We start from the raw sequence: 23,907 nt of genomic DNA on the forward strand, positions 1-23,907 counted from the left end.
CCATAGAGCCCATTTGATTTGAAGTTTATTCAGAACGGAATTTACCACAGATAAAAGAAATATATAATTTTATCTATGGACTTTGCATAACGTTCCATGGCGTGACGTGACGTGTCATTATATATAGCTAGCACTAGCTGAGGCCCGCAACTTCGTTCGCGTGATATTTTTTAGTGCCCTATAGGTTATTCCAGATTATATTCTACCCGTGTACCAAATATCATAACAATCCGTTCAGTAGATTTTGCGTGATGGAGTAACAAACACATCCCCACAAACTGTCGCATTTATATTAAGTACTAGTACTTAGCCAGGGCGTCGGCCGCGTGAATTTAATTTCCTAAAAGTAATGAAAAATCTTAAGTCATTCTGTATCACATATTCTGTAAGACTGGTAAACATATATTTAGTTCTACTCCCCGTTTCCCGCTGCGTGTCGCGAATGTATGTATCGTGCTGTTTCCTGCATATTGTTTCCTACTACTTGCCTCGCCCATTTGCTTAGCGGATTCTGCTTACATTACTGGTTTTTCCTTACGGTAAATAAAAGCACTCATACAAAATATGTAGAATACACGTGGCATGTATACTACAAAGCGTAATTGTGAATTTCAGACTACAATGTATTATATTATTAGATATGTAAATGCATTGTAGTCTGAATAAAGCAATGTGTTTACAGATAGATTTACGAGTATCTGAAGTGTCAAACAGTCGGTAACTTTAGGCGAACCTCCTGCAAGTTTAATGAGTTTTATACTAATTGTTTGCAGGCACAATTTCTGTAAAACTTCCTGCTAATTACTTACATGAATAGTGAATGTGAAATAATTACAATATAGTCATTACAGCAAAAGGGTTTTTATTAAATTAGCGTGCCAAATAAATTTTAGTTTTTATTTGGGTTATTACTGAAATTGGTCAGTTCAATAAATTATTGGAAATTTTTAAGCAAACGCAGTTAACAAACATTTTTTGTGTTCACGCATTTTTTTCATGAACGGTAATGGTATTTAAGTTAAATAAAATGAGCTTTTCTAAATAAAATAAATGTCGTGTCATGTAGGGAGGAAAATTACAAACAGAAATGAAAGATAACTAAGCCCCGGCACACTTGACAGTGGAGCCACACCTTTCTTGAGGCTGAGCTGGTTCTCGCCGCCCGCCTGGAAGTCGTACAGCGCCACGAACAGCTGCGGATCGTCCTCCTCATGATGCGCCAGCAAGTTCTCCTTCGACGTCCATCTGGAACGTCACGCATTTCAAATATACCATGTATAGTTATCATGAATTTTTAGGTACTATGGACGTACAAAAATAAGAACGAGACTAGTAATTTTCGATAAAAAATACATAACAATTTCAAGACAATAATACGTACAATATTTTTTACTGTTACAAAGATTTCTCTAATAAACATTTATTATAAAGAGAAAAGATTTGTATTTTTGTTGATAATGAATAAACTCAAAAACTACTGGGCCGATTTTGATCAATTTTGGCACAGAGATAGACAGAGATAAAAAGCGAGAAGGCAAATTAGCGCAAGTGCCTCTGATATTCAAAATATGAAGCAATGTAATCCATGAGCCTTGATACAAAAATATGAGAAAAGTCGAAACGGTTTAAGGGACAAGGACTACAAATTTATCCGAATTCAACATTCGTGGAATCAACATGTCTGGAATTCAACGTAATGGTCTGGAAGGGTTTCAATTAATGACTGTCAAAATGAAACGTAATTTGCGTGTGAGTCAAACGCCAAAAAAATGCTTAGAAAAGTTTTAAAGTTAGTTTAAACGATAAAGAAAAATTCGCTGATTCCAAAATATGTACATAACTCAATATGGCAAAAATTGTCGCTTGAACCAAATAGCCTTTCAACCGTCGACACATATGCTTTTCTGTAAAGGGTTTTACAATGATGTAAATACGCTGCTTACCACATAGCATAATTGTTACGATCTGTTACCTGTTGGCGGAGTCGAGAGGTTGCGGTGTGGGGGGCGCGGGAGCGGGCGCGGCTGCGGGGGGCCCTTCGCCGTCCGGGATGTCCGGGATGTGCGGCAGCGGCCGGCTCTGGAGCAACGCCTCTGAAACATGCACCAGTTCATATCACTGCTGTTATTATTATTTTCCAGCCTCACACAGCCTGCCTGCACAAAAACCTTAAATTTTCAAAACACTAAAAAAAATAACATTATTTTCGTTATTTCAGCCACAACTAAGGCTTTGTTTAAGAGGAGTATTTAAAAATTATAATTAGTCCTGGGCGCTGTCCTGTTAATATGTTATTTGTATATTATAGTAGTTGTATAATAACCGGCCAAGTGCTTTCCGTAGTTTACTACAACAACCAAACAAGTGCGAGTCTGGATCTGGGAATCCGCCCAGACCGGGAGTTTCTTATCATGCAGTTGTTAAAAGTATTATATAGTAGAATACAGTTGGTCGACTAGTACTCGTAAACTTATATAGCCAACTGCGGTGTGATAGTTCTAGTGCCGTAACGCTTCAATTCCTAAACACAACCGTTTCGTTGGTAGAGGCCCTAACAACATGAGGATCCTCTACACTGGACTCAACGAAAATTAACTCTTTGGAGCTTAATAATTTACGAACAAAAGAACGGTCTTCGCACACCACTAATATTTTTCAAAGACTTATCTAACAACACCTCACACTATATGCCTAAATACATCATTCTAATACGTTTTTAAGCTAGTCCGCGTGATGGACGAACGGACAGGCGGACATGGGAAACTATAATATAAACCATTCTTCTATTTCAGCAGGGTTCCTTGTCGTCCTACAGACAAACTAAAAGCGAATAATCTCATCTTTGACCAATCAATCAATATGTTTATTTACATAAAATGTAGGTACATTTAATATACAATAACCCTTATATTGTTAAATAATTATCTTTAAGTATTTTTGGTTATAAAACCGATCACGAAATTGGAAACCTAGGTGAATTTTGTTAATTGTGACGGTTAGATCTGATAAAACTTGTGACCACCACACAGTGATAAATAAGTAGATTAATAACTTAGAATTATCGTGCTGTTAACAGTTGAGAAGTTTTCTTGTTGCAAGCCGTATAGGTGTGATCCTTACATTGACGCAACGGACCCTAAAAAAGCGGCTGTTGCACTCTGCTGACCAAATATCGCTGAGGAAATGTTGCTGACCAAAACTACTGACCAAATAAAAAACAAAAAAGTTTTATGGAATACAGCCAGTCGAATTTGGTCTATCGGTTTACTATTCAATGAATCACTCCAGGAGCATTGTAATCGAGCCAAAATAATGTCTGGTGGCATTGTATGTAAATTCGCAATGGTGGTCATACACGCGTCACCAAACGCAGCGGGAGACCCGCCGTCAACGGAACTTCGTACTGAACCGACCGACCTATATGATGCTTGTAACATTTTCGGCACAACACGTGTTCACTTATTAGTGCCGATGACGATTATGTAATCGCATGTAACAAAGAAAAATATTATAAGGTACGCTAGATTGATTATTAGATGTAATCAATCATACAAATATAATAATTTTAATTTTATTATCGGACGTAAACTATATTAAAGCAAAAAGTTCGTTATTTTTTTTAATTTCGTAAAATAATACATATATGTTATTATATTATATGTATATTACCTACAAAACTCACATACGAGTACGTATATCAAATTCACACATATAAACACACTGTTTAATTATCTGTCCGATCCTCTAGTTTACATAAGTATACGACAGGGTTTATTTAGTTATGTACCAGCACAGCAGTGAAATAAAACTTCTTCACTTTCTGATTAGTGCAGATGAGTGAGCGTGGTCATCATTGTCACTTAAATCAAAATGTGAGCATAATACATAACGCACGAAGCGAAATAAGTCTATCTAGTTATGCGTGGATGTTTAAACAGCGAACAATAGAATTATGAATATTCGCAAAGCATAAGAAAAACATTAAATTATCGCAAAGAATTTCCTTTATACTCGCTAGGTACTTAAGTAACTTTTTCTTAAACACTCTATTGAGTGTTAACTTGTTCTTAAATACTCTATTGAGTGTTTAAGAAAAAGTTACTTAAGTATCAACAAAAAGAAAAATATTTATAGGTTTTGATTTTCCCATGTAGTCATAAAATTTGCGACATTAAATGGTATTTTTTTTAAACGAGCTATAATTACATAATTTCTACAGGGCCTGTAGGTTTGAGTTTCCTGCGAAATTACAAAATTTTAAATATAAATTTGTCAATTTCGTCTATTTTGATCTCGTTTACTTGTAAGTTTCATTTTTTTACAGTTTCAAGGGACCACTGACCCCGATGTTACATGTTTACTTCAACTTGATACAAGTACGCATGTAGGGTGCGGAATTCCTAAGAAAATGCATCTTCACGAACGGACAGTCGGGCAACAAGTGATCCTATAAGGGTTCTGATTTTTACATATACAGGTACGGTACCTTAAAACCAGTCTTTTCAATTGAATAAAGCAGAGGAATTAATTTACTTGAAGTTAAATTTGGAAGACAAAGTACTGATTGTCGTCTATAATATTACTAAAATGTTTATCAGTTCGTAGGGATTCCTGAAGTATGAATTTCTTATTATCTTCAATAAAATGAAATAATAAATTATGTTCAATAAATCACATTTTTTAAAATGCCCCTACTATCATCCCTGTTACATAACACAATCGATATATCAAAATCAATGCTAATTACTATACATAATAAGTAGACGGGCTATGGGGGAGGTATACAAATGATTACAGTGTTGAGCGGAATCAGTCAACATGATATGTACAGACAACGCCACGACCAGTCGCTCAGTGTAGGCCTCTGTACGACGGAATAGTGTCGAATTTGCAATACATGCCGATTGTTCCCTGCCGGCTAGATGCTGTTTGCTATAGACCCTATCAATACACATGCATTGATATCACGCTGTCAATACTCGCCTTGACTACGTCAATTAACTACCAATTCAGCTCTCCTCTACCTGCTATTAACGTAGATGTATTTCGCGAGGCAACGAGACTAATCGATAGTACTGAGCGATTGTATCTCCCAAACCAATATTGTGTTTTACAAGGTATTATTTAGTTACGTCGGCCCAGTCCTGACCGAGCGAGCAGTGGTTCTGATCGACTTATAATTTAAAAAGAAAGATTAAAACTTCGTTCCAAAAAAATATACATGGGTTCAATATAACATAAAAGATAGTAAAATAACAAAACAAGCAAATATTATCCAAAGAGCAAAAATTTTGGGCATGTGCTGCTCCAATTGAAGTAGCACAATAAATCCAATATCTAGCAGAATCCGAACGAACTCTCGGCACTATTCATCATAAGGTAAGAAAGGGTATCTATCATCTCCCTTTCTCTCACCCATCTGAGCACCGGGTTTTTTCCACTAACGTTATGTGATGGATCCTAGGGTCCGCAATCTTGCTGTTTCTGCTCCGCTTCGCAATTGATAAACTGAATTGCACCATTAAACGTCTGAAACAGGTTGACACAACCGAGGTCCTGCGGAAGTATCAACTAAGTGATGCCGATAAAGGGAAACTTGTTGGAAGTTAATTCGTGTGCTACAAGTCGCGGGAACTTGCCGCCTTGAGGGTTCCAGACTACAGGGCGCTCAAGTGATGCAACAAAGTGCAAACAACTCCAACAAACTAGAGCCTGAGTCTATTCATATTAAAAGGAAAACTGCGCTACATCCGCATTGAAGCTGAGCTTAGTCTACAACAACTGTTTCTGTTCTGTTTCTTGTCATTTGCTCGGGAAACGTAGACAATAACACATCCCGAGCACCACACCTGGATGCACCACAATTTCATTAGCTCACAATATTAAATGGTTTTGTTATACAGTCACACATGGCTTTTAACTAATTTTGAAAAGAATAAATATTGAGATAGAAATTCTGCCGAATTAATTAGAGTACACCCTACTCAGTAATGAAAATATTGTATGCAGAATTGACATGGTCAGTCAAGTTAGTCAATTTTATTGAAAAAAATAGATATAGCCTGTAATAAGTTCTACCTCATGAATATAGAAAAGGTTTATCTGTTTTACATACGTTTTGTACTAATTAATAATTGTAATAATTTGAAATGTAATTTAATCAATTTAGTGATTTTGTTGATTAAATTAGAAATACAAAATGTATGTATACTGAGCATATATGTACGACAACGTAGGAGCCTAAGCCTGCGTTTAATCGCATGGGCTGCCTGTGCTTGTTCTAGTCACGGCAGCGAGCATCCGACAATGCACTGTCTGCTAACAGCAAACTAACAGGATGTCAACGGCCCTATAGAGCCTGAAGTTTTGTCGGTCAAATTTCAATGCAGTCTGGCATAAACACCTATCATCCACCTACTCGACCGACATGCATGCATTGTTGGTTTGAGAAGAGCCTCAGTATCAAAATAACATTCGGAAAGAACTCAGGTACCACTTTCAACAGCTATACAAGTTATATTTAATACAGCCCAGCAGACCCAGTGGGACACAACATCAACAGGCTTGACAAAAATGTATTCAATTTATTTGTTCAGTCTGTTACGAAGGTTTCTTTTACATATTTTCGATTAGTTTTGCTTAGTTTAACTTTGTTAGTTTTAACTTTGTCTTTGATTTTGTTTTATTTATTCCGTATAATCGTTTTGTTGCATGATTTTTAGGGTTTCTTGCCTCAAAAGATTAAAAAGGAACCCAATAACATGTTGAAATTTACAGGAAAGTTAAAACCTACAGGGTACGTCCCGTAGACCTAGAACCATAGAATTTGGCATGAAGTTAGCATTAACAATGTAGATAATCGGAAAAATCAGAAATTATGTAATTTATAGCTCGTTAAAAAAAGAATTTAAAATATTCAAGTATTTTAAAATCCCATTTAATATTTTGCCACAATTGCGATTACGTTCGTTAAGGGAGTAACCGCGGTTCGATGGCGTAGACAAAAAAAAATCTAAATTTGTACCCTACCCGACATATATTGTGTGTTTGATTCTAAGACCGATTAGCTTATAGTATAAAACAAATTCGTCTGCCGCGTCTGCCTGTCTGTCACAATAAACTGAAAAACTACTGCATGGAATTTTAGAGTGCGGTTTTTACCAATAGAACTACCTATTCTAATAGGAATAAAAAGGTTTAGGCGTATAATTTATTAAGTTTTCATCACCCGAGTGAAGCCGGGACGGGCCGCTAGTTAATAATATGTTAGACACGGTCGGCATTTTGAGTGAGTGAGTGAGTGATTCCTCTCTAGAAAAAAGCAAATAAATAATAATATAGTATAATCAAACAAAAATTGTAAGGGCCAAGTAAGTATGAATTATAATATGATATTCGCACAGCAAATACTCGTACATTTAAAAATCGCTAAGCAATTAATTATGCAAAAACTCCTTTAAACGAGAATAATAAATAAAAAATAGTACTTAATTCATAATTAATAATCGCAGGGGCAGAAAAAGATAACCTAAGTTATACAGATGTGTTAATTATTCTCAACTACCAGTGGCAGTATCCCTAGGGGTTAGAGTATGCCCTAATGTCTGTTATGATCTTTTTACCTTATACAATTAATAAATACTAGTTGCGGGAATTTCGGGATAAAAAGTAGCCTATGTGTTATTCCAGGTTATTTTCTAACCATGTACTAACTTCATAACAATCAGTCCAGTAGATAATGCGTGAAGAGGTAACAAATAAACAAAGAAACCAACAAATTTATAATATTAGTTGGGATATATTTGATGTACTCATTACATGGACTAAATTAAAGAAAATTTTTATAACATGAGACTGACTGATTGGAATAATAAATTATACAGTAAATTACATACATTAAACTAAAATTAATTTTAAAAAATATAAACAGGTAACTAATTTTGAAAATAATAATAGAAATTCTGGAATCTTTAAGTAGAGTAGTAGTAAGTTTTACTTTTAGCAGTAGTAGTAGAGTAAGAGTAGGCCTCCTTTAGTAGTGAAAATTTATTTTTCATATATTTGGTGTAAGTTTATTTGTTATCCCACTCCTTGCCCTCGACTACGACTATACTGAAAATCTACCGATTTCTCTTTGATAAACTAAGTATATGCTTCGTTCTCTAACTAAAACTACTTTTTCTACAACTTTATATTGATCTATCTAAGTGTTACTGCCTGTGGCTTTACTTGTAATACAAAACCCATGTTTCTTAGTAATAATTCAACTTTTTTAAGAACACGAAACAATAAATTCTTCCTCTTTATTGTATTAGTATAGGTATTATAGCTTCGCCTATTTTATTTTATATGTTTTTCATTCAAAGGTCCCGCCCTGGTCCTGGTCCCGCTCTGGAGCACTGGTACACAGGCCTGCCTGCATCAATAATGAACTGTACTATTTTTAAGTATACTTGTCAATGATTATTTACTTTTACTCCATATGTATTAATTCTTATCTTTACATGTATACCATAAAATAAAGTCCTCTGCCATGTTTGTCTGTCTATTTGTGATAAACTCAAAAACTATTTCAATCCACACAGATTTCAATTGGTTTTCACCAATAGATAATTTGTGTTATTATCCATTTTATGCAAAAAATATACTAAAATCACAAATTATAATATGTAATTTGTAACTTTAAAATGTTGTGTTTGTTCACCTTGTACCAAGTAAACAAATATTTTTTCTTTGTCTCTAATGTATGAATTGTAAATCAAATGATCTTATATTCAATATAAGTTAAATTTATTTATTTTATAAGGTGTGCAAAACAAGTTACAGCCATTACACAAAACAAAACACAAAAACAAAACAAAGCAATATAAATAAGAATTAGGTTTTTATTACCCCAAAACAACACACTCAGAAAGTTTATAATTTAGTAACAAGTAAACAAAGAAAATACAGTATATAACAAACCTATTACTATACTGTAAACCTATTACTACAGTATATAATAAACCTATTACTTTATGATTATTTTCAAGTGAAATATAGTATATACAAACAACCCCAGTGAAAAAGAAAATACTAGTTAAGGAAATGAACATTTAAATTATCACTTGTAGAGAGAAAATATTTTTTGAACAATTAAAAATTTGAAAAAAGATAGCATTTTGGTAGTTTTTCTAGCGCTGTAAATATACCAGTTATATTCTTTATTAATGTTATATTCCAGAAAATATTATACAATTTCTGGCTTGCATTCTAAAATATCTTTATAGTATACAGCTTTAGTGTGGGATAACTAATGACCAAGTGGTTGGTTGGTCCACTCCTGTTCTAGTGACTACCATTGCAATCAGGGAATCCCTTTTTGTTTTGTTTTCATGGTTTCCCTGTTAAATTATTTAGCTTGTTGTTACAAAGATACTATTGCATTCAATGTGTGACAGAAAAATTAAGTCCGTGCAGGAACTGTTGAGGAATTCCCATATCTGGAGCCGTTCCTGGGTGCACCATCAGGTTGTACCACCGTACCACAATAATGCATTGTCATCCAAACTAAATGTGTGTATAATATTTCAGGTCTTTCAGTTGACAATGTCTGCTTCAAAATTACTTAGTCAATTCATTCAGTTAATGTAGAGTGTTTTCATACAAAAGGATATAAGATACTACTAAACTCACACTATCAACATGCAAAACCTATGACAATGAAAGGAAAAGATTTTCAAAAAATAAACATCCTCAATAAAGAGATACTGTCTGTGACATGACAACCACCTATTATTTGTCAATAACCTTAGCAAGCAGCCCATGGGAATAACTGTGTTACAGGTCTTTGTAGACAATTCTTATTACATTTCTTCATCCAAATATTTTAGAGAAATTACTGATATATATATATATACTTAATCAGAGTAACTGAATTTTTGGAAGGTTTTGTAATAAATAGTGAACATATCTTGAAGATAATATTCGCACGTTTAAGTTATTGTTAAAATGGACACACAATTTTTTATGAAATTTTAGAAAAACAGTGTAAGTAGCTATTCCACTGAACTGGTGTTCAGCCAGGTTGGCGAGAACCTGTCTCAGAAGAGTTTTGGCGAGACTCACCGCTGTGTTCTGTGAATATGTTGGAGCCGAGCATGCGGGGGTCCTTCGGCATCCGCGGCTTGGCGCGGGCCGAGCGCATGGACGCGCCGCTCGCCGTGCCGCGCTCCTTGGCCTGCTGCGCCCCCATCGCACGTGCTCCTCCGCCGGCAACCCTCTACAATCTTCCGTCCGACAAGGACCCGAGCCGCACACCACCGAACTTTACTAATTCAATAAGTCTAACGACAAAGCGACGTTCGCAATCTTCATAGTTGACGGTACGTACTACACCACGATAGAAATTTTAGTCAATAAGCAAATAAAAAAACGATGAGCATACTTTCCCCTTTAAACTGGGCCTAATGAATTATCATGTTACCGGAATTCTCAAAAACAACAATCTCCGCCATTAAAAATGTGTGGGTGACTGAAGTGACCAAAGAGAATAGGTACGTACTAAACTACTGACTGACAGACATGTTTGATTGACGTCGATTTTTTAGTTTCTAAATTCGCCAACTGGTGGCAGCACTGTAGTCTCGTAAAGTATATACACAGGCAAGCAAAGCCGTGGCCGTGACTTTATTTTGTTTCTGGTTTGTTGGTACAACCCCAATGGTACAACCTCGCACGTGGATTACAAGTCACTCTACAAGTCACCTAACCACAGATAAGAATGTTCTGTGACAAAATTGTACGGAGTTGGTGCAGTCAACAGCACATCAACCAACCCAAATAGGGCCAAATATACCGCAAAGCTCAGTGCAGATGGCGCTACTGGTACAACTAAGGTACACGTAAACATTGCCAATGCGCCAATTTTTAATATTGTTGCAAATTTACGACCAAAAATACCTTCTACGCAGTCGTGGTGCGAGTTTAAAGGAAAAAGGAAGGATTTAATGGATTATCCTGAAAATAATAACACTATTTTAGGCTATGTTCATGATTTGGTCAACTGTGGTCATAAACTGATATAAACTTGATTTCGATTGAAGATCTTACTTGCATGAAAACCATATCTGTATAAATTCCATATTTTAAAAGTCTTCACGTGTAAAGTGTTCTAAGCTTCTTTTCGACCGTTTACCGGCTGGAAAATTTTACAGCGTGATGTTCCATAAGTAGTTTTCGAAGTTTCTTTATCTTATGGAAAACGATTTTTCCCAATATATCGGCACCCATATATGCTACATTGTTGTATATTTTCACAAATGAATGCTTACATAATGAAAGGATTAATTAATAAAGTACTCTAAAATAAACGTTTTAATCGACATAGCAAAAGGCGGTAAAGCTTTTGTGTACCTACAACCTACTAACATACAGTGCTGTATTCTGGCGGGATAAATATACAGTAATACTCCCTATTCATTGCTAACTCGCCGCTATTACCGCGCCATAGAGGTTCATACAGGGTAACTTGATGTGCTGTTGACTGTACCTAAGGGAGGTACCCCACAGATTTACAAACATATGTTTTTTATATCTATGTAGTACCCATGGAACCAGTACCTACTAATTCCATCCCTACGATACATATAATTTTTATGTTTGTGGGGCATAAAAATAGGTTAAGTCGTTTTTGAAATATTCACAATTTTGTAAAAATAATTGTGATTGCGAGATCTAATTTCATGGCGAACGACTAGTTATTTTAAAGTGAGTTTTGAGAAAGTAATTGTTAAACCTATGTGTTAAACTGAAATAAATTAAAAGAAATAAAACTTTTTTAAGAAAAACTTTTAAATTTAAATGCTTCAAAAAGAAGAAACTAAAATTTTAACTATCAACTTATAACCTCATTATACACAATTTATATGTAATGTCCTTTGATAATGTAAGCATTCGTAAGACCATAAAAGCTTGTCGCGAGGTTTACTTGTGTTAATAAGATAGTACCTATTTAATTGAGTAAAATACTTAAAGGCAGGTAATAACGAAAATTTCTTAATTTTTAGTAATCACTGACTACCTACTACTAATTCCATGGCTAAAATATATTTTATTACTTTAGCACTTTATAATATTTGCCATTGACAGAAATAGACAAAATACAGTTTAGCGTAGGGTTTAACTTTTTTTGAATAGCTCCTGTAATAATAAGCTATAAGTAATTTGTACAAATAAGCTTGCTATTTCAATATTGTAGGCGTTTAGCGGTAAGGGAGTATTACTGTACATTTACCCCGCAGCACTGTATGTTAGGTACACATAAGCTTTGCCGCCTTTTGCTATGTTCATTAAAAGGTTTATTTTGGAGTATTTTATTAATCCTTTCATAATGTAAGCATTCGTTTGTGAAAATATACAAGAAAATAGCATATTCGGGTGCCGAAATATTGAGAAAAATCGTTTTCCATAAGATAAAAACTTCGATAACTATGGGATACACCTCACCCCAAACACACCTCAAAATTTTCGAGCCAGTAAACGGTCGAAAAAATCTTTTTTGATCGATCGAGATTTTTTTGTGTTGCTCGAAAATTTTGAGGAATATGAATTCCATATTTTAAAAGTCTTTTTAAAATATGGAATTCATACAGGTAAGATTTTCAGTCAAAATCAAGATTATATCAGTTTATGACCACACTTGACGAAATAATGCAGAACATAACCTAAAATAGTATTATTATTTTCAGGCTAATCCACTAAAACCTTTCTTTTTTCCTTTAAACTCGCACCACGACTGAGTAGAAGATATTTTTGGTCGTAAATCTGCAACAATATTAAAAATTGGCGCTTTTTGCCTCCAGGCAATGTTTACCTTTGTTGTACCAGTAGCGCCATCTGCGCTGAGCTTTGCGTAATATGCCCTATTATTTTTAAATCTACTTCTTTTGTCTATAGGCATTTCTTTTGGGTTATTTTATTGAAAAGACATAAAAATAATATAGCTAGGTACCTGGTATATTTTGGTATCTAATCTACACTAGTATTCTTATTTGATGCGCATTAACTTATTAATAGGCGCCTATTGCAACAATATTAAATTGCTACTTATTTGAGGCACGGGACGAGATCCCTTTTTTCGCATAAATTTTTTACCTAATTTAATTTAGCACAACGAGTTATAGCATATATTTTTTTGACATAATCATATTTTGAGATACTTGTTTTTAGGCATACTTTTTCAATGAGCATAATTATACTTTAGGCTAATGTATTTAACGATAATTTTGATTTGCATAAAGTTGCCGCCGCACCCTATCCTACTGCTACACTGTAGCTGGCATAAGCCGCCAATGTACTTTAGAATATTATGCTTAAAAAATGTTATGTTTATGGTACTTAGGTATGCGTAAAAAAATGTGCCTAAAACATTATGTCAAATTAATATTGTGCGTAACTATTATTATGATGGGGCATCAAAATTATGTACTTACCTAAGTACGTATGTTACGTATGATGTACGTTTGTATTTTTACAACGCGATAACTTTCGAACCGTTGTTGGTCTGATTTTGATGAAATTTAAAAGGTATGTAGGATATGTTAATAGAATTTTTAAGTACGGGCAATAAAATCGGTTCAGTCGTTTTTGAAATATTCACAATTTTGTGTATTTTTGCCCCAAATTGATTCGTAGACAATAAAAATTGAATTGTAGACAATTAATACCAAATCTGAACTTTTTAAGGTAGAAGATCTGCGTTGCGAGACTTGATTTTTTATAAGTATTGTTTTTATGGGACTGCATGTTATCAACATCTAGATGGAGTTAGTAAATGTTTGAAATGAAACAGCTGGTAAATACCTATAGAATAACTTATAATGTTCAAATAAATCAACAAAACAACAACGATTTTAGGCTTCGGTAATATTGGAATAACATCTACTTACAACAAATTCGTGTCCTTATTTTGTAAAATTTCAAAGTAATATTAGATAGGCGGCGGAAGCGAAGTTGCGTGCTCAAAACAACACGTGCTAAGTATGTAAATGTTGCAAACAATATAGACATTATACAATCAATCAAGACGTGCTATTGTGGAAACTAGGAACCTAGTAGGTACCTACTAAGTAGCTATGATGGCTCGCTAAACTGGTGCGATATTTTAGATAAAAATATTTTATATTTTCTCATTCACCTCTACAATATTTAGCATTAATTAACCGTTTTGAAAATTGATAATCAACAACTAAGTACCTACTTATTTCAATATGGTATACGACCACAGCAGGTACCATTTGAGCGCGTGCAAGGCACGCAAAGGCCAGCAATACCTATCTACGACCACAATAATCCAATAAATTTATTTAAAAAATAACATTACATTATAATTCTATATAGGGGTTTGCCTTTTATATCTAACTAGCGACTTGTCCCAACTTCACTCGGGTATAACCATATAAAAACATACACTTAAACCTTACTTCAGGGATGTGATGGCGCAATCCTTCGTTACGATTAGTTTTTGTATGGATTTGACCAATAATTTATTACGATTTGGCCTGTGCGAAGCCGAAACGGGCCGCTAATTTTCAATATACCTACTAGGTAGGTACTTACTTCAACACCTACAAATAAAATACAAAAAATATAAACACTACTATTACAGCAAATTGAGCCTGGGCTCTACTTTGGGTAAAGGTAAGAGTTTTGAAACGGTTGTGAATAACAGATAATTCAGTATTCAATTCAGTGATCGCCGGCCGCTGTTCTGGAGCTAGGTACCGAACATTATTATTAGACTAAAGAAAACAAGTTAACAATGTAACGAAACAACCGAATACAAATTTATTTCATTTTATTAAGTATTTGTACTAAATGTAAGTACTTACTATATTTTTATTAACAAAAAACAAAGTTGGTAGGTTCTAACGAATTTCTTCGTTAGACATACATCCTTATGATCATCTTAACATTTGATTCGATTGATTGACGCCTATTGTAAGTAGGTGCCTAATAAAGTTATTGTCAACAATCGCGTAACGTACTTAGTAGTTATCGGGACATTGATAAAATTGATATGAAAAATGCCTTATCAACGTAACAATCAAATATTTCGTTCATTATGTAAGCAATGTTATATAATTAAAAAATATTAAGTACGTTAGTAAGTTTAATTCAATTTAGTTCAATATACCATCTATTGAAACGGTAAGTACGATGGTTACCGGTTCTGTGATGGAAAAATACAGAGACCGAATCAGGTTTATCTAATGATATACTCGAGTTGAGGCACTCGTACTCCACAGACACGCGGTACTCTCCGCACAAGTTCTAACAACGATTTATTTACAATCTGAATCTGCTTTGGTGAATGTCAGTGCCCTTGACAGATGTTTGCGACCTCCATGCCGCCTCGGCCTTGTTCAGTGCCGTGGAGCGGAGGAAGCAGCACGCCATGTCACAAGACATCTATACTGTAGAACATGTTGTTCATCTACAGCGTTCATATTTTAATGATTTCAAATCGTTTCATAGGAGTAAGATGAAGCTAAAATTGTGTTATCTGCTAACATTTACAAGTAGGTAATTGTTCAAGAAAAATAAAGTTACACTTCAAGCGACTTCAGTTATAAAGTTCCATTCCTTTATTGCAATCTCTTTGGCACCAACACTTTGGCTCGCTAAATAAGGTACAACCGATACAGGCACTCGTGATAAATCATGCGTAATAGATAAATAAAAAAATATATAATAAGTACTACTTGAGCAATTCCCTTCAACCTGGAGAATCTCGCTTGAGCGTGATGGTCACTCCGTGACGATAACACCTTCGTGCAATAAGACTTTCTATGCTACTTATTAAATAAACAAAGTGTTAATAGTTAAGTAAAAAGTAGTCACACACAGCCTTTCCTAATATCACACTGGGTAAGTGAAGCGTGCGCCATGCGCGGGCGCCGGTGCCGGCCGCATTCATATCACATTCCCGGTATTGGCAGCACAATCTAGCCAATACACACATCTCATCATCAGTGGCAGTGACAGCATTCATTTATTTACAATCTTACGGTCGACTGGTTTCGTGAAACTCGCATCGCCAAGTGCGCGATTGAAAAAATGACCCAAATTAATGTCACCGTTGCGACACCTCTGAACCACTGAAGCCGATAAATATCAATTAAAAAACATTAAAACGTTAACCGTATTGTCTTTTAAGTAATATCACTAAACATAATTGCAAATTGTCTACTTATCTATCACTACTAATAACATTATAAAAATAGACACCAGTGTGGTAGTAACAAATCTAAGCAAGTATAAATTACAAGTTTGAAAATATAATTTCCAATATATATATATATTAATTACTTCTCTTATTATGTAAAATACTGATAAATATATAATTTGTTCCGGATATAAATCTAACATCTTAGGTATCGGTAAGCGGCGCATTTAATGCGCAAATCAGGTCCCTCATATTAGACGGGGTTATATTCATACAGTGATTCCCTTACGATATGGTAGTAGTTAAAAGTAATAATATGGCCTTTAAGGTCAGTGAGCGGACAGCGGGGCGGTCTACCCCGGGAGCGGCGCCTCCTCGTAGAAGTCGGGCTCGTCGTCCTTGTCGCTATCTTTCTGCACGCCGTCCAGCTGCGGAACACGACACACATGAGACAAGACCCGTCACACGAGGACAACGGCCCTCGCTCCAAGCTAAATATAGAAGCAGCAACATCCGGAAATAACCAGATTGGAGCAACATTTAATTTCAAAAAACTTTACTCATGATTAGATTAGTGAACTTGTATTTTTAGAGCTTTTAAATGCGCACATTATACACTTTTAAATACACCTAACCGTGCGTGTGCTACGCACGGTTAGGTAATCGACTTCACATTGAAATTGGTACTTTGTCTCGATATGCCTCCCGGATGCGAAATGAAATAAGCATACTTACTTACGTACTTATTAGTTTTTTCTCAATTATTTACTAATGAAAATTTTAGTCTATTTTCACTTGGCGTAGTATTCAATTTTTACTAATATAGGTAAAGATGTACTAACAAAATATGGATTTTTAAATTATCTGAAATAAATAATATTGTATTGTAGTGAAACGTGCTCTAAAACCTATAAAAAATACATGTTTTTCACGAGTTCTGTGATCACCGCTACGATACACGGTGATGATATTTTATAGTAAAGTAGTACGAACCGCTCTTAACTGCAGAGGTGTGAACACGTAGGCGAGCGAGATCCTGAGCGGCACCATGAGGACGAGGAAGAACGGCAGCGCCAGCGAGAACTTGGACGACTTGACCGCGTATAGCACGCAGATGCCCGCCAGCTGGATCAGGGTGAACAGGTGCATCTTCAGGGTCGGCACCTGCAATTACACGTCATTACTTTACCTGACATTGTTGTCAGCAGATGACGGCGTATCTTGAGAAATAATTAGTGATATGTCCAAATTACTGCACATGTTTGATTCTCTCGCTTGTTCCGGGTCGGGTTCTTGGTAGTGACGCCGCGAAATTCAGGGTAGCGTGAAAAATAATCTTAAAATTTTTAATGATTCGCCTGCGTTTACAACGCTTGCCTATCAGCTGTGTCCATGTACTACGTGTCCAATAGTCGCCTAGTACGACATCCATGGGGGGATTTGGAGTGGTCCGATTCTAGGGCGAAACCACAGGACATGCTACTGTACATCTAACATGTAGGTACTGAAAATGCTAATATTGGAAACATTTTCTCTAATTAATAATGTCAACGCGTAGTTTCTGTTATTAGGCAACAGATTATATAAGTAAATCAAGGAGAGCAGTTTCAGTTCGATCATTATTTCATAGTGTAGTGCAGTTCAGTACTGACCCTCCTGACATAGGGCACTTGCGGGTGATGTTTGACCGGCTTGAAGAGCAGGATGAACCGGTCCCAGAACTGAATGCCGCCGAGCGCGGATATGCCCATGTACAGGAACACGCCGAAGAGTACCGCCATAGGCACTTGCCGCAGGAACCCCGCCGCCACCACCGACACGCCCACCATGATCGCCACCAGCAAACCCGTCAGACGTTGTTCTGAAATAATCAAATTATCCATGAACATGACACGCCAGCCAAGACACCAAGTACAAAGCGGCAAAAATACTTATGGATTTGTTACTTTTAGGCACAGGCTACAGGTTAGGTCAATTGACTACACAGGCCTTGGTTGAGACATTCATTAATTTATGCTATGGTGAAATAAAATGTGATGTCAGGTTTGACAAATGTGATGTTAAAGGCGATGTCAAAAGTAATAACACAGGTGATGTTAGACGTGTTATTAAAAGTGATGTCAAAGGTGATATCAAAGGTGATGTCAAAGTTGATGTCAAAATAAACTACTGTACATGATTCAGGCACGTACGGCACAAATCACGAAGGATTCGAATTTGAGACCTTTCGATTTCAGGTTGATGATCTTAACCACTTGACCACAACCGCTTTTGTCAAGGTGCCTGTGGTCGATTGACCACCATACCAAGGCGCGCGCGTGCAGTTGGATCAACGCGTCAGTAAGGAAAGCAAACAACTAGGTGCACGTCTATTGGATATCCACTATAACTGTATAAAAGCCAATGAGTGTCGATCCCAGCAACAATGAAACGTTTCCATAACCGAACCCTCTCAATGGAAAATTAGGGAGAGTCACCATTTTTACGAAGTTACCATTTTTACGAAGTGAAAGTTATGTTTAATCATTGTCTACTCACGCCAGTGACGCTAACATGAATAATATATCTAAAACCGATAACAAAGAGAGCTGTTGAATGTAGAATTTGGTTCCTCCTTTTGTTTCAGACAATTGATTTGTCTATTGCTTATTCATAAGTATCGACAAAACTGAGGTAAAAATAATTGGCATTTTCCATTTTGATTTAGAGTCCAGTAACTCTTAACCAAATGGTCGTGTCGTATAGGAAGGTGAAATCGATGGCTGAAGACAGAATTAGATGGAAAATGCTACACCGACAAGAACAAAGTTCATAAATTAATTGATACACACGATAAGAAGAAGACTTATAAAACTATCATGGTACCTTTGACTTCGACGATGAAGGGTTTGTCTCCTGGCGCGTGCGTGGTGGACATGACGGTGAGCGCGGACACGTGGCTGACGGAGCGCACGGTGGCGACGCATTGCCAGGGCGCACCGAACATGCCGCACATGGCGTTCACCAGCGACATGATCACGATGTCCATGTGGAAGCCGCTGCCCTTGCGCAGGTTCCGCTCCGGCTTGTCAATGATCAGTCTGGAATAGCGGCACTTTGTTCATCTACGTCTAGCCACTTATGGATTCGCTACCATTGGAAATGCATGTCATTGATTTACGCAGAGCATCAGAACAGAGTGGTTAGCATGAGTTTAGACTCTTACAAATAGTCGTATGAATGTCAAAGTTTTTAAGGAAAATTAAAAATATTTTATCTTACAAAAGTAAGTACCTAACTATTACGTAATTCACCATATCATTTTTGACGTCTTCGATAAGATTACGTTTGCATAAAAACAATCAGCTATGCCATCAAGCCGTTCAAATAATAACATTACAGCAATTTAATTACATAAATAAACTGTTCTGAATCTGAAGATAGCTACAAGAGATTCGCATATGCACAATTCGCTTTTGCACAATAATTCATATAGCAATATTTCAAGAATTGTAAGAGAATCATGAGTACTCATGTCGGGATTGAAATGAAAGTCATACTCGGCGATGTGAGTCTCCATGAAGACGATTATGTAGACCATGAGTGCGGGCAGGGCCATGGCGAACGCGGCCCAGAGCGGGATGGAGTCGAGTCCCGGGTTGAGAGGCACGAGCCAGGCGCGCGGCGAGGTGGGGCTGAGCCCGTCCGGCACGCGCAGCTTCTCAGTGTACACCGTCACCAGCGATGACACGCCCACCATCAGTACGATCGCAATTGGCACTCCGAAGTCACCCAGAGCGCGCCGTGCCTGGAGACAGGCAATTACATGTCATTTTCTCTATGTAAAAAATAAGTAGAATATCATCATAATTTTCAGCTCACATCAACTCGATCGGTGTAAACACATACCAAAGCTGTAGGCCTCCATTTTTTAGTGCCAGTCTTATCCATCGTCATCGGTTTGCAGTTTACCAACTAGTCTGGTTCTTGTTTCGACCTCTCAGTCATTGTTTTGGACCAAACTCTTCTCTTCTAGCAAAGCGTCCTTTGGATTTCCTACTTATATATTATTATCGGAGACATTGTTACCGCTAAAGGATCAAGAAGTCAGCATTTATCAGCAATAGTAACTTACGCTGCGTCCGAGGAACTTCCCGTTGCGGAAGATGCGCAGATAGTAGGCGATGATGAAGGTGGCCAGCGTCAGCATGGTGCACAACAGCGCAGTGTTGGGGCGCGGCATACCGGCCAGGTACACTGGGGAACGAACTCATTCACTCACTCACCCTATTCCACATTGTTACTTCAAAAGATTCATCAACTTTTCTAACATTTCACTCCTGTTTTTACGTTGAGATTTCTAACACTAGCTAATGAATTTATTATCATCTAGAGTGTACAATTTTCTAGGGAAGTATCCCTTCGCCGGAAGCAAAAAAAAGAAGATTTACAATAAACCAAAAGATTTCTTACGTATTTCTTCTTCACCGCCATTGGTAACCGGTTGCGAAGCGTTGAGCGCTGCTTGAGTAGCGTTAAGCACAGTTTGCGTAGTGTTGAGTATAGCCTGTGTTGCGTTGAGGACATCTTGTGTAGCGTTGACCGTGGCGTCGCCCGCCAAGGGCGAGGGCGGGGCGGCCGTGAGGTACGGGTAGTGGGTCTGCAGTGGATGTGCGCGGTACACGTTGATGGTCGCCGTAATCGGCTCCGAGATGAAGATCAGGGAGATTAGAAACGCAAAGATGTCCTCCGTGAATCTAGAAATGAGCATTACCAAAAATACGTTTTCAAGATTTATTGTTTTCGATAACCCTTGCTTTACGGAGACACACGGGGATGTGTCGCCGTAAAGCAATACATGATGATGAGAGAGAATGTCTCTCTCTCTCGTTATCCCCACCTGGTGATCTTCTTGACGGCGACGCTGCCCTCCACGGAGGCGACGGCGAGTGCGATGACGATCATCCACAGGCCACAGTACATGCGGGCGGCCAGGAAGTCCATCTCCTGCGCCTTGCAGAAGCCGGCCAGTGACTCGTCCAACAGCAGCAGCGGCCCGGTCGCGCCCGTGATCATCATCGGCTGCCCAGCCAGCAGCGCGAACACCACGCCGCCCAAACAAGTGAACACCTAAACAATGTTAATTTCGTAGCCAGATAATCATTACCCTACTAATATTATAACTACTACTAAGTTTATATGTAAGCATGTATGTGTGTATGTTTGTCACTCTTTCACGCAAAATCTACTGAACGATTGTTATGAAATTTGGTTCACGTGTAGAATATAACCTGGAATAACACATAGAGTACTTTTAATCCCGAAATTCCCACGGGAGCGAAGCCCCGCGGCGCTGCTAGTAAAGCTATATCATCTAAATAGTAAATGCATAAATAAATATATGCATTTTGCAAGAGCCGAACGCGGTGGCGCAAAGTTGACGACAATGATGATAATGATGAAATATATAAACCCTTAATAAAACGAAAGCTACACTCAACGCCTACATATATTAGATGTTGGCCTAAATCAAATCGCTCAAAAAATATCCTGTAAAAAACTAGCCAAACAAAGCTCTTTGTTTTTCTATAACGTAAGTAGTGAAGTTTCTATCAGTAGAAATACATTTTTAGCAGTAAACTAACACGAATGTAGTCTGTTGTAATGTAATGGTATGGTGCACATGCGGTTCGGTTACAGCGAGAACGGTGAACCGGTGGAATGAGTGTGGACAGACACTGACCAGGGTCTCAGAGATGCCGATGGCCCCGTAGGTCTTCTCGGCGAGCAGCCCGCCGAAGGTGATCGCGGAGGAGAGCGCGGCGAAGTACATGAAGATGGTGGCGGCCGCGCACTGCCCGTTGACGGCATCGCGGAAGTCAGACAAGTAGTGCGGGTAGCGGCGCTTGATGTCGCGGATCACGCCTGCCAACACAACCACCTCATTGTTACACTATTCACATTTGGTACTTAGCATTCACCTCATCTTATTCTCTCTCATCACTCGCATGATCCTGGTTTCGTTTGGGGCTGTGACACCGCGTAGCCCGATAATCTTCGTAAAATAAATAACCTTACAATTTTGATGATCCGGCTGTGGTTTTACAACCCGCCACCTGCTTGACGTCAACCCTTCTTGGGAATGCAATGCAAACTTCGTAATTTTTGAAATGAGACATATGAAATGTTAGATAAACATTTTTGGTTGGGAAAAGATAATGCTATAATTGGGTTTTGAAAATTGCAACTTTGGTTTAAATAAGGGTTGCAAGACTGTAGGGTAATTTTCAAGTGATTAAATATTAGATATATATAATAGTAATAAAATTTAAGGGTTTTAAAATGGTCAATACGAACTGAATTTAATTGCGACTAAAATGTCAATATGTGAAAAGTGATCTGCTCGAACTGCACGATCTGCACAAACCTGCACGAACCTGTGCGATCGCTACAGACTTATCACAGATCGTAGTAACATACGAAAGCTACGAAGCATAACGTAGGGCAGTTTTTATCTCAGAAGTCCACCCCTAAGTGAGTGAAATGAGGGAAGCAAATTTATGTAAAACTTGAGAAACACGACATTAAGGTTTGTACATAATAAATAGGTATGACTTTTATCTGTGGAAAAATCACACAATGTGCGAGTTAGTAGTAAGTAGAAACATATAACGACAGGCAATATTAGGTTTATTTAGTTATCAAGGTAATATATTTTAATGTTTACATCTGTCTGGTTCTAATAAGTTATCTAATTACGTTTGCTCAGTAACATTTCGATAAAAATGTGATAATTTACCCACTTACTGTCTAGCCTTCCAAACAAAACAAATACCTACTTCTACAACGACTCATTAAAAATAATCCAAAACATCTCGAATGATGTTAATTTACAATGTAGTCACAGATTAGATTATATGGCTACGGTCTCTTCCGCGTTCTCACTGTGGCGAAATAATATTTAATTATACCGATAAAAGAATTGCTTTTAGAAGATTATAAGATTAGGAACCGCGTCAAACTGAAGGTTGTATGTCACATTAGTACTATCTATCAACCGATAAAATATACTTATCTAATTATTTTTTATAAATTGTGGACATATTATTTGTAAACACACTTAGGCTTATTGTATTGAGAGGATATGTCCTTCATACCCTCATTATAAACGTTTTGCTCTCTAGGGCATTATATATTGACGTATTCTCACATGAGGATTATAGTTTTTTTAGTTTAAAAAAAGTCTGGTTCAATTGCGGACGTTTTACATTGGAAATTAACAGAAAATGAAGTCTTCTAGCTGTCATGACGCTTTACAATGAGAACATTCAGCAATAAGGACCTTTTGCTTTGAAAACTAGCAGTCGTTTTAAATTGAGGACGTTTTGCTCTCAGAGCATTATACATTGCAGTCGATGTGCACCCAAGGACGTTTAGCTTCCAAAACCTCCTGATCAGTAAAGTTAGCTTTAATTAATTAAAGTTCTATAAAGTTCTATTGATTTGATAAATTTGAAGAATATTCAAAGTTAGCTGGTGGATACGTCGCCTAAAAGCAACTTAAATTACTACTAACTAGTAGTAGTTGAGATTAGATAATTATTAGTAGCAATAATGCGGTAATTATGCAAGAGTATAATTACTAGCTTTTAGAAAGCCACTTGGGGGAAATACCAATGATCTCGTATGCGGCTTGACTTTTGGACAGTGCGAGCAATACA

The 23,907-nt window shown here is 37.0% G+C and overlaps 2 protein-coding genes across 5 annotated transcripts in view; both read right to left on the bottom strand.

Annotated features, from left to right (window-relative positions):
- The window catches only part of Abl (Abl tyrosine kinase), a 38,553-nt gene extending 27,988 nt beyond the window's left edge, over positions 1–10,565 (bottom strand). The window contains exons 1-3 of the mRNA XM_053768956.1: positions 10,108–10,565; positions 1,973–2,093; positions 1,133–1,245 (exon numbers count right to left, since the gene is read on the bottom strand). Of these exons, the coding sequence (XP_053624931.1) occupies positions 1,133–1,245; positions 1,973–2,093; positions 10,108–10,234 (361 nt within the window). The 5' untranslated portion in view covers positions 10,235–10,565. The remainder of the gene's footprint in view (positions 1–1,132; positions 1,246–1,972; positions 2,094–10,107) is intronic.
- A 3,274-nt stretch (positions 10,566–13,839) lies between these two features.
- Positions 13,840–23,907, bottom strand: part of Ae2 (Anion exchanger 2) — a 46,963-nt gene continuing 36,895 nt past the window's right edge. For all 4 annotated transcript variants that reach the window (XM_053767699.1, XM_053767697.1, XM_053767698.2 and 1 more), the window contains 9 exons: positions 21,930–22,111; positions 21,087–21,316; positions 20,660–20,943; positions 20,322–20,443; positions 19,747–19,994; positions 19,073–19,287; positions 17,860–18,068; positions 17,201–17,371; positions 13,840–16,635 (listed from right to left, as the gene is read on the bottom strand). In XM_053767699.1, the coding sequence (XP_053623674.1) occupies positions 16,561–16,635; positions 17,201–17,371; positions 17,860–18,068; positions 19,073–19,287; positions 19,747–19,994; positions 20,322–20,443; positions 20,660–20,943; positions 21,087–21,316; positions 21,930–22,111 (1,736 nt within the window). In that variant the 3' untranslated portion in view covers positions 13,840–16,560. The remainder of the gene's footprint in view (positions 16,636–17,200; positions 17,372–17,859; positions 18,069–19,072; positions 19,288–19,746; positions 19,995–20,321; positions 20,444–20,659; positions 20,944–21,086; positions 21,317–21,929; positions 22,112–23,907) is intronic.

This window comes from Plodia interpunctella, chromosome Z (genome assembly GCF_027563975.2).
Source record: "Plodia interpunctella isolate USDA-ARS_2022_Savannah chromosome Z, ilPloInte3.2, whole genome shotgun sequence".
NCBI lineage: Eukaryota > Metazoa > Arthropoda > Insecta > Lepidoptera > Pyralidae > Plodia > Plodia interpunctella.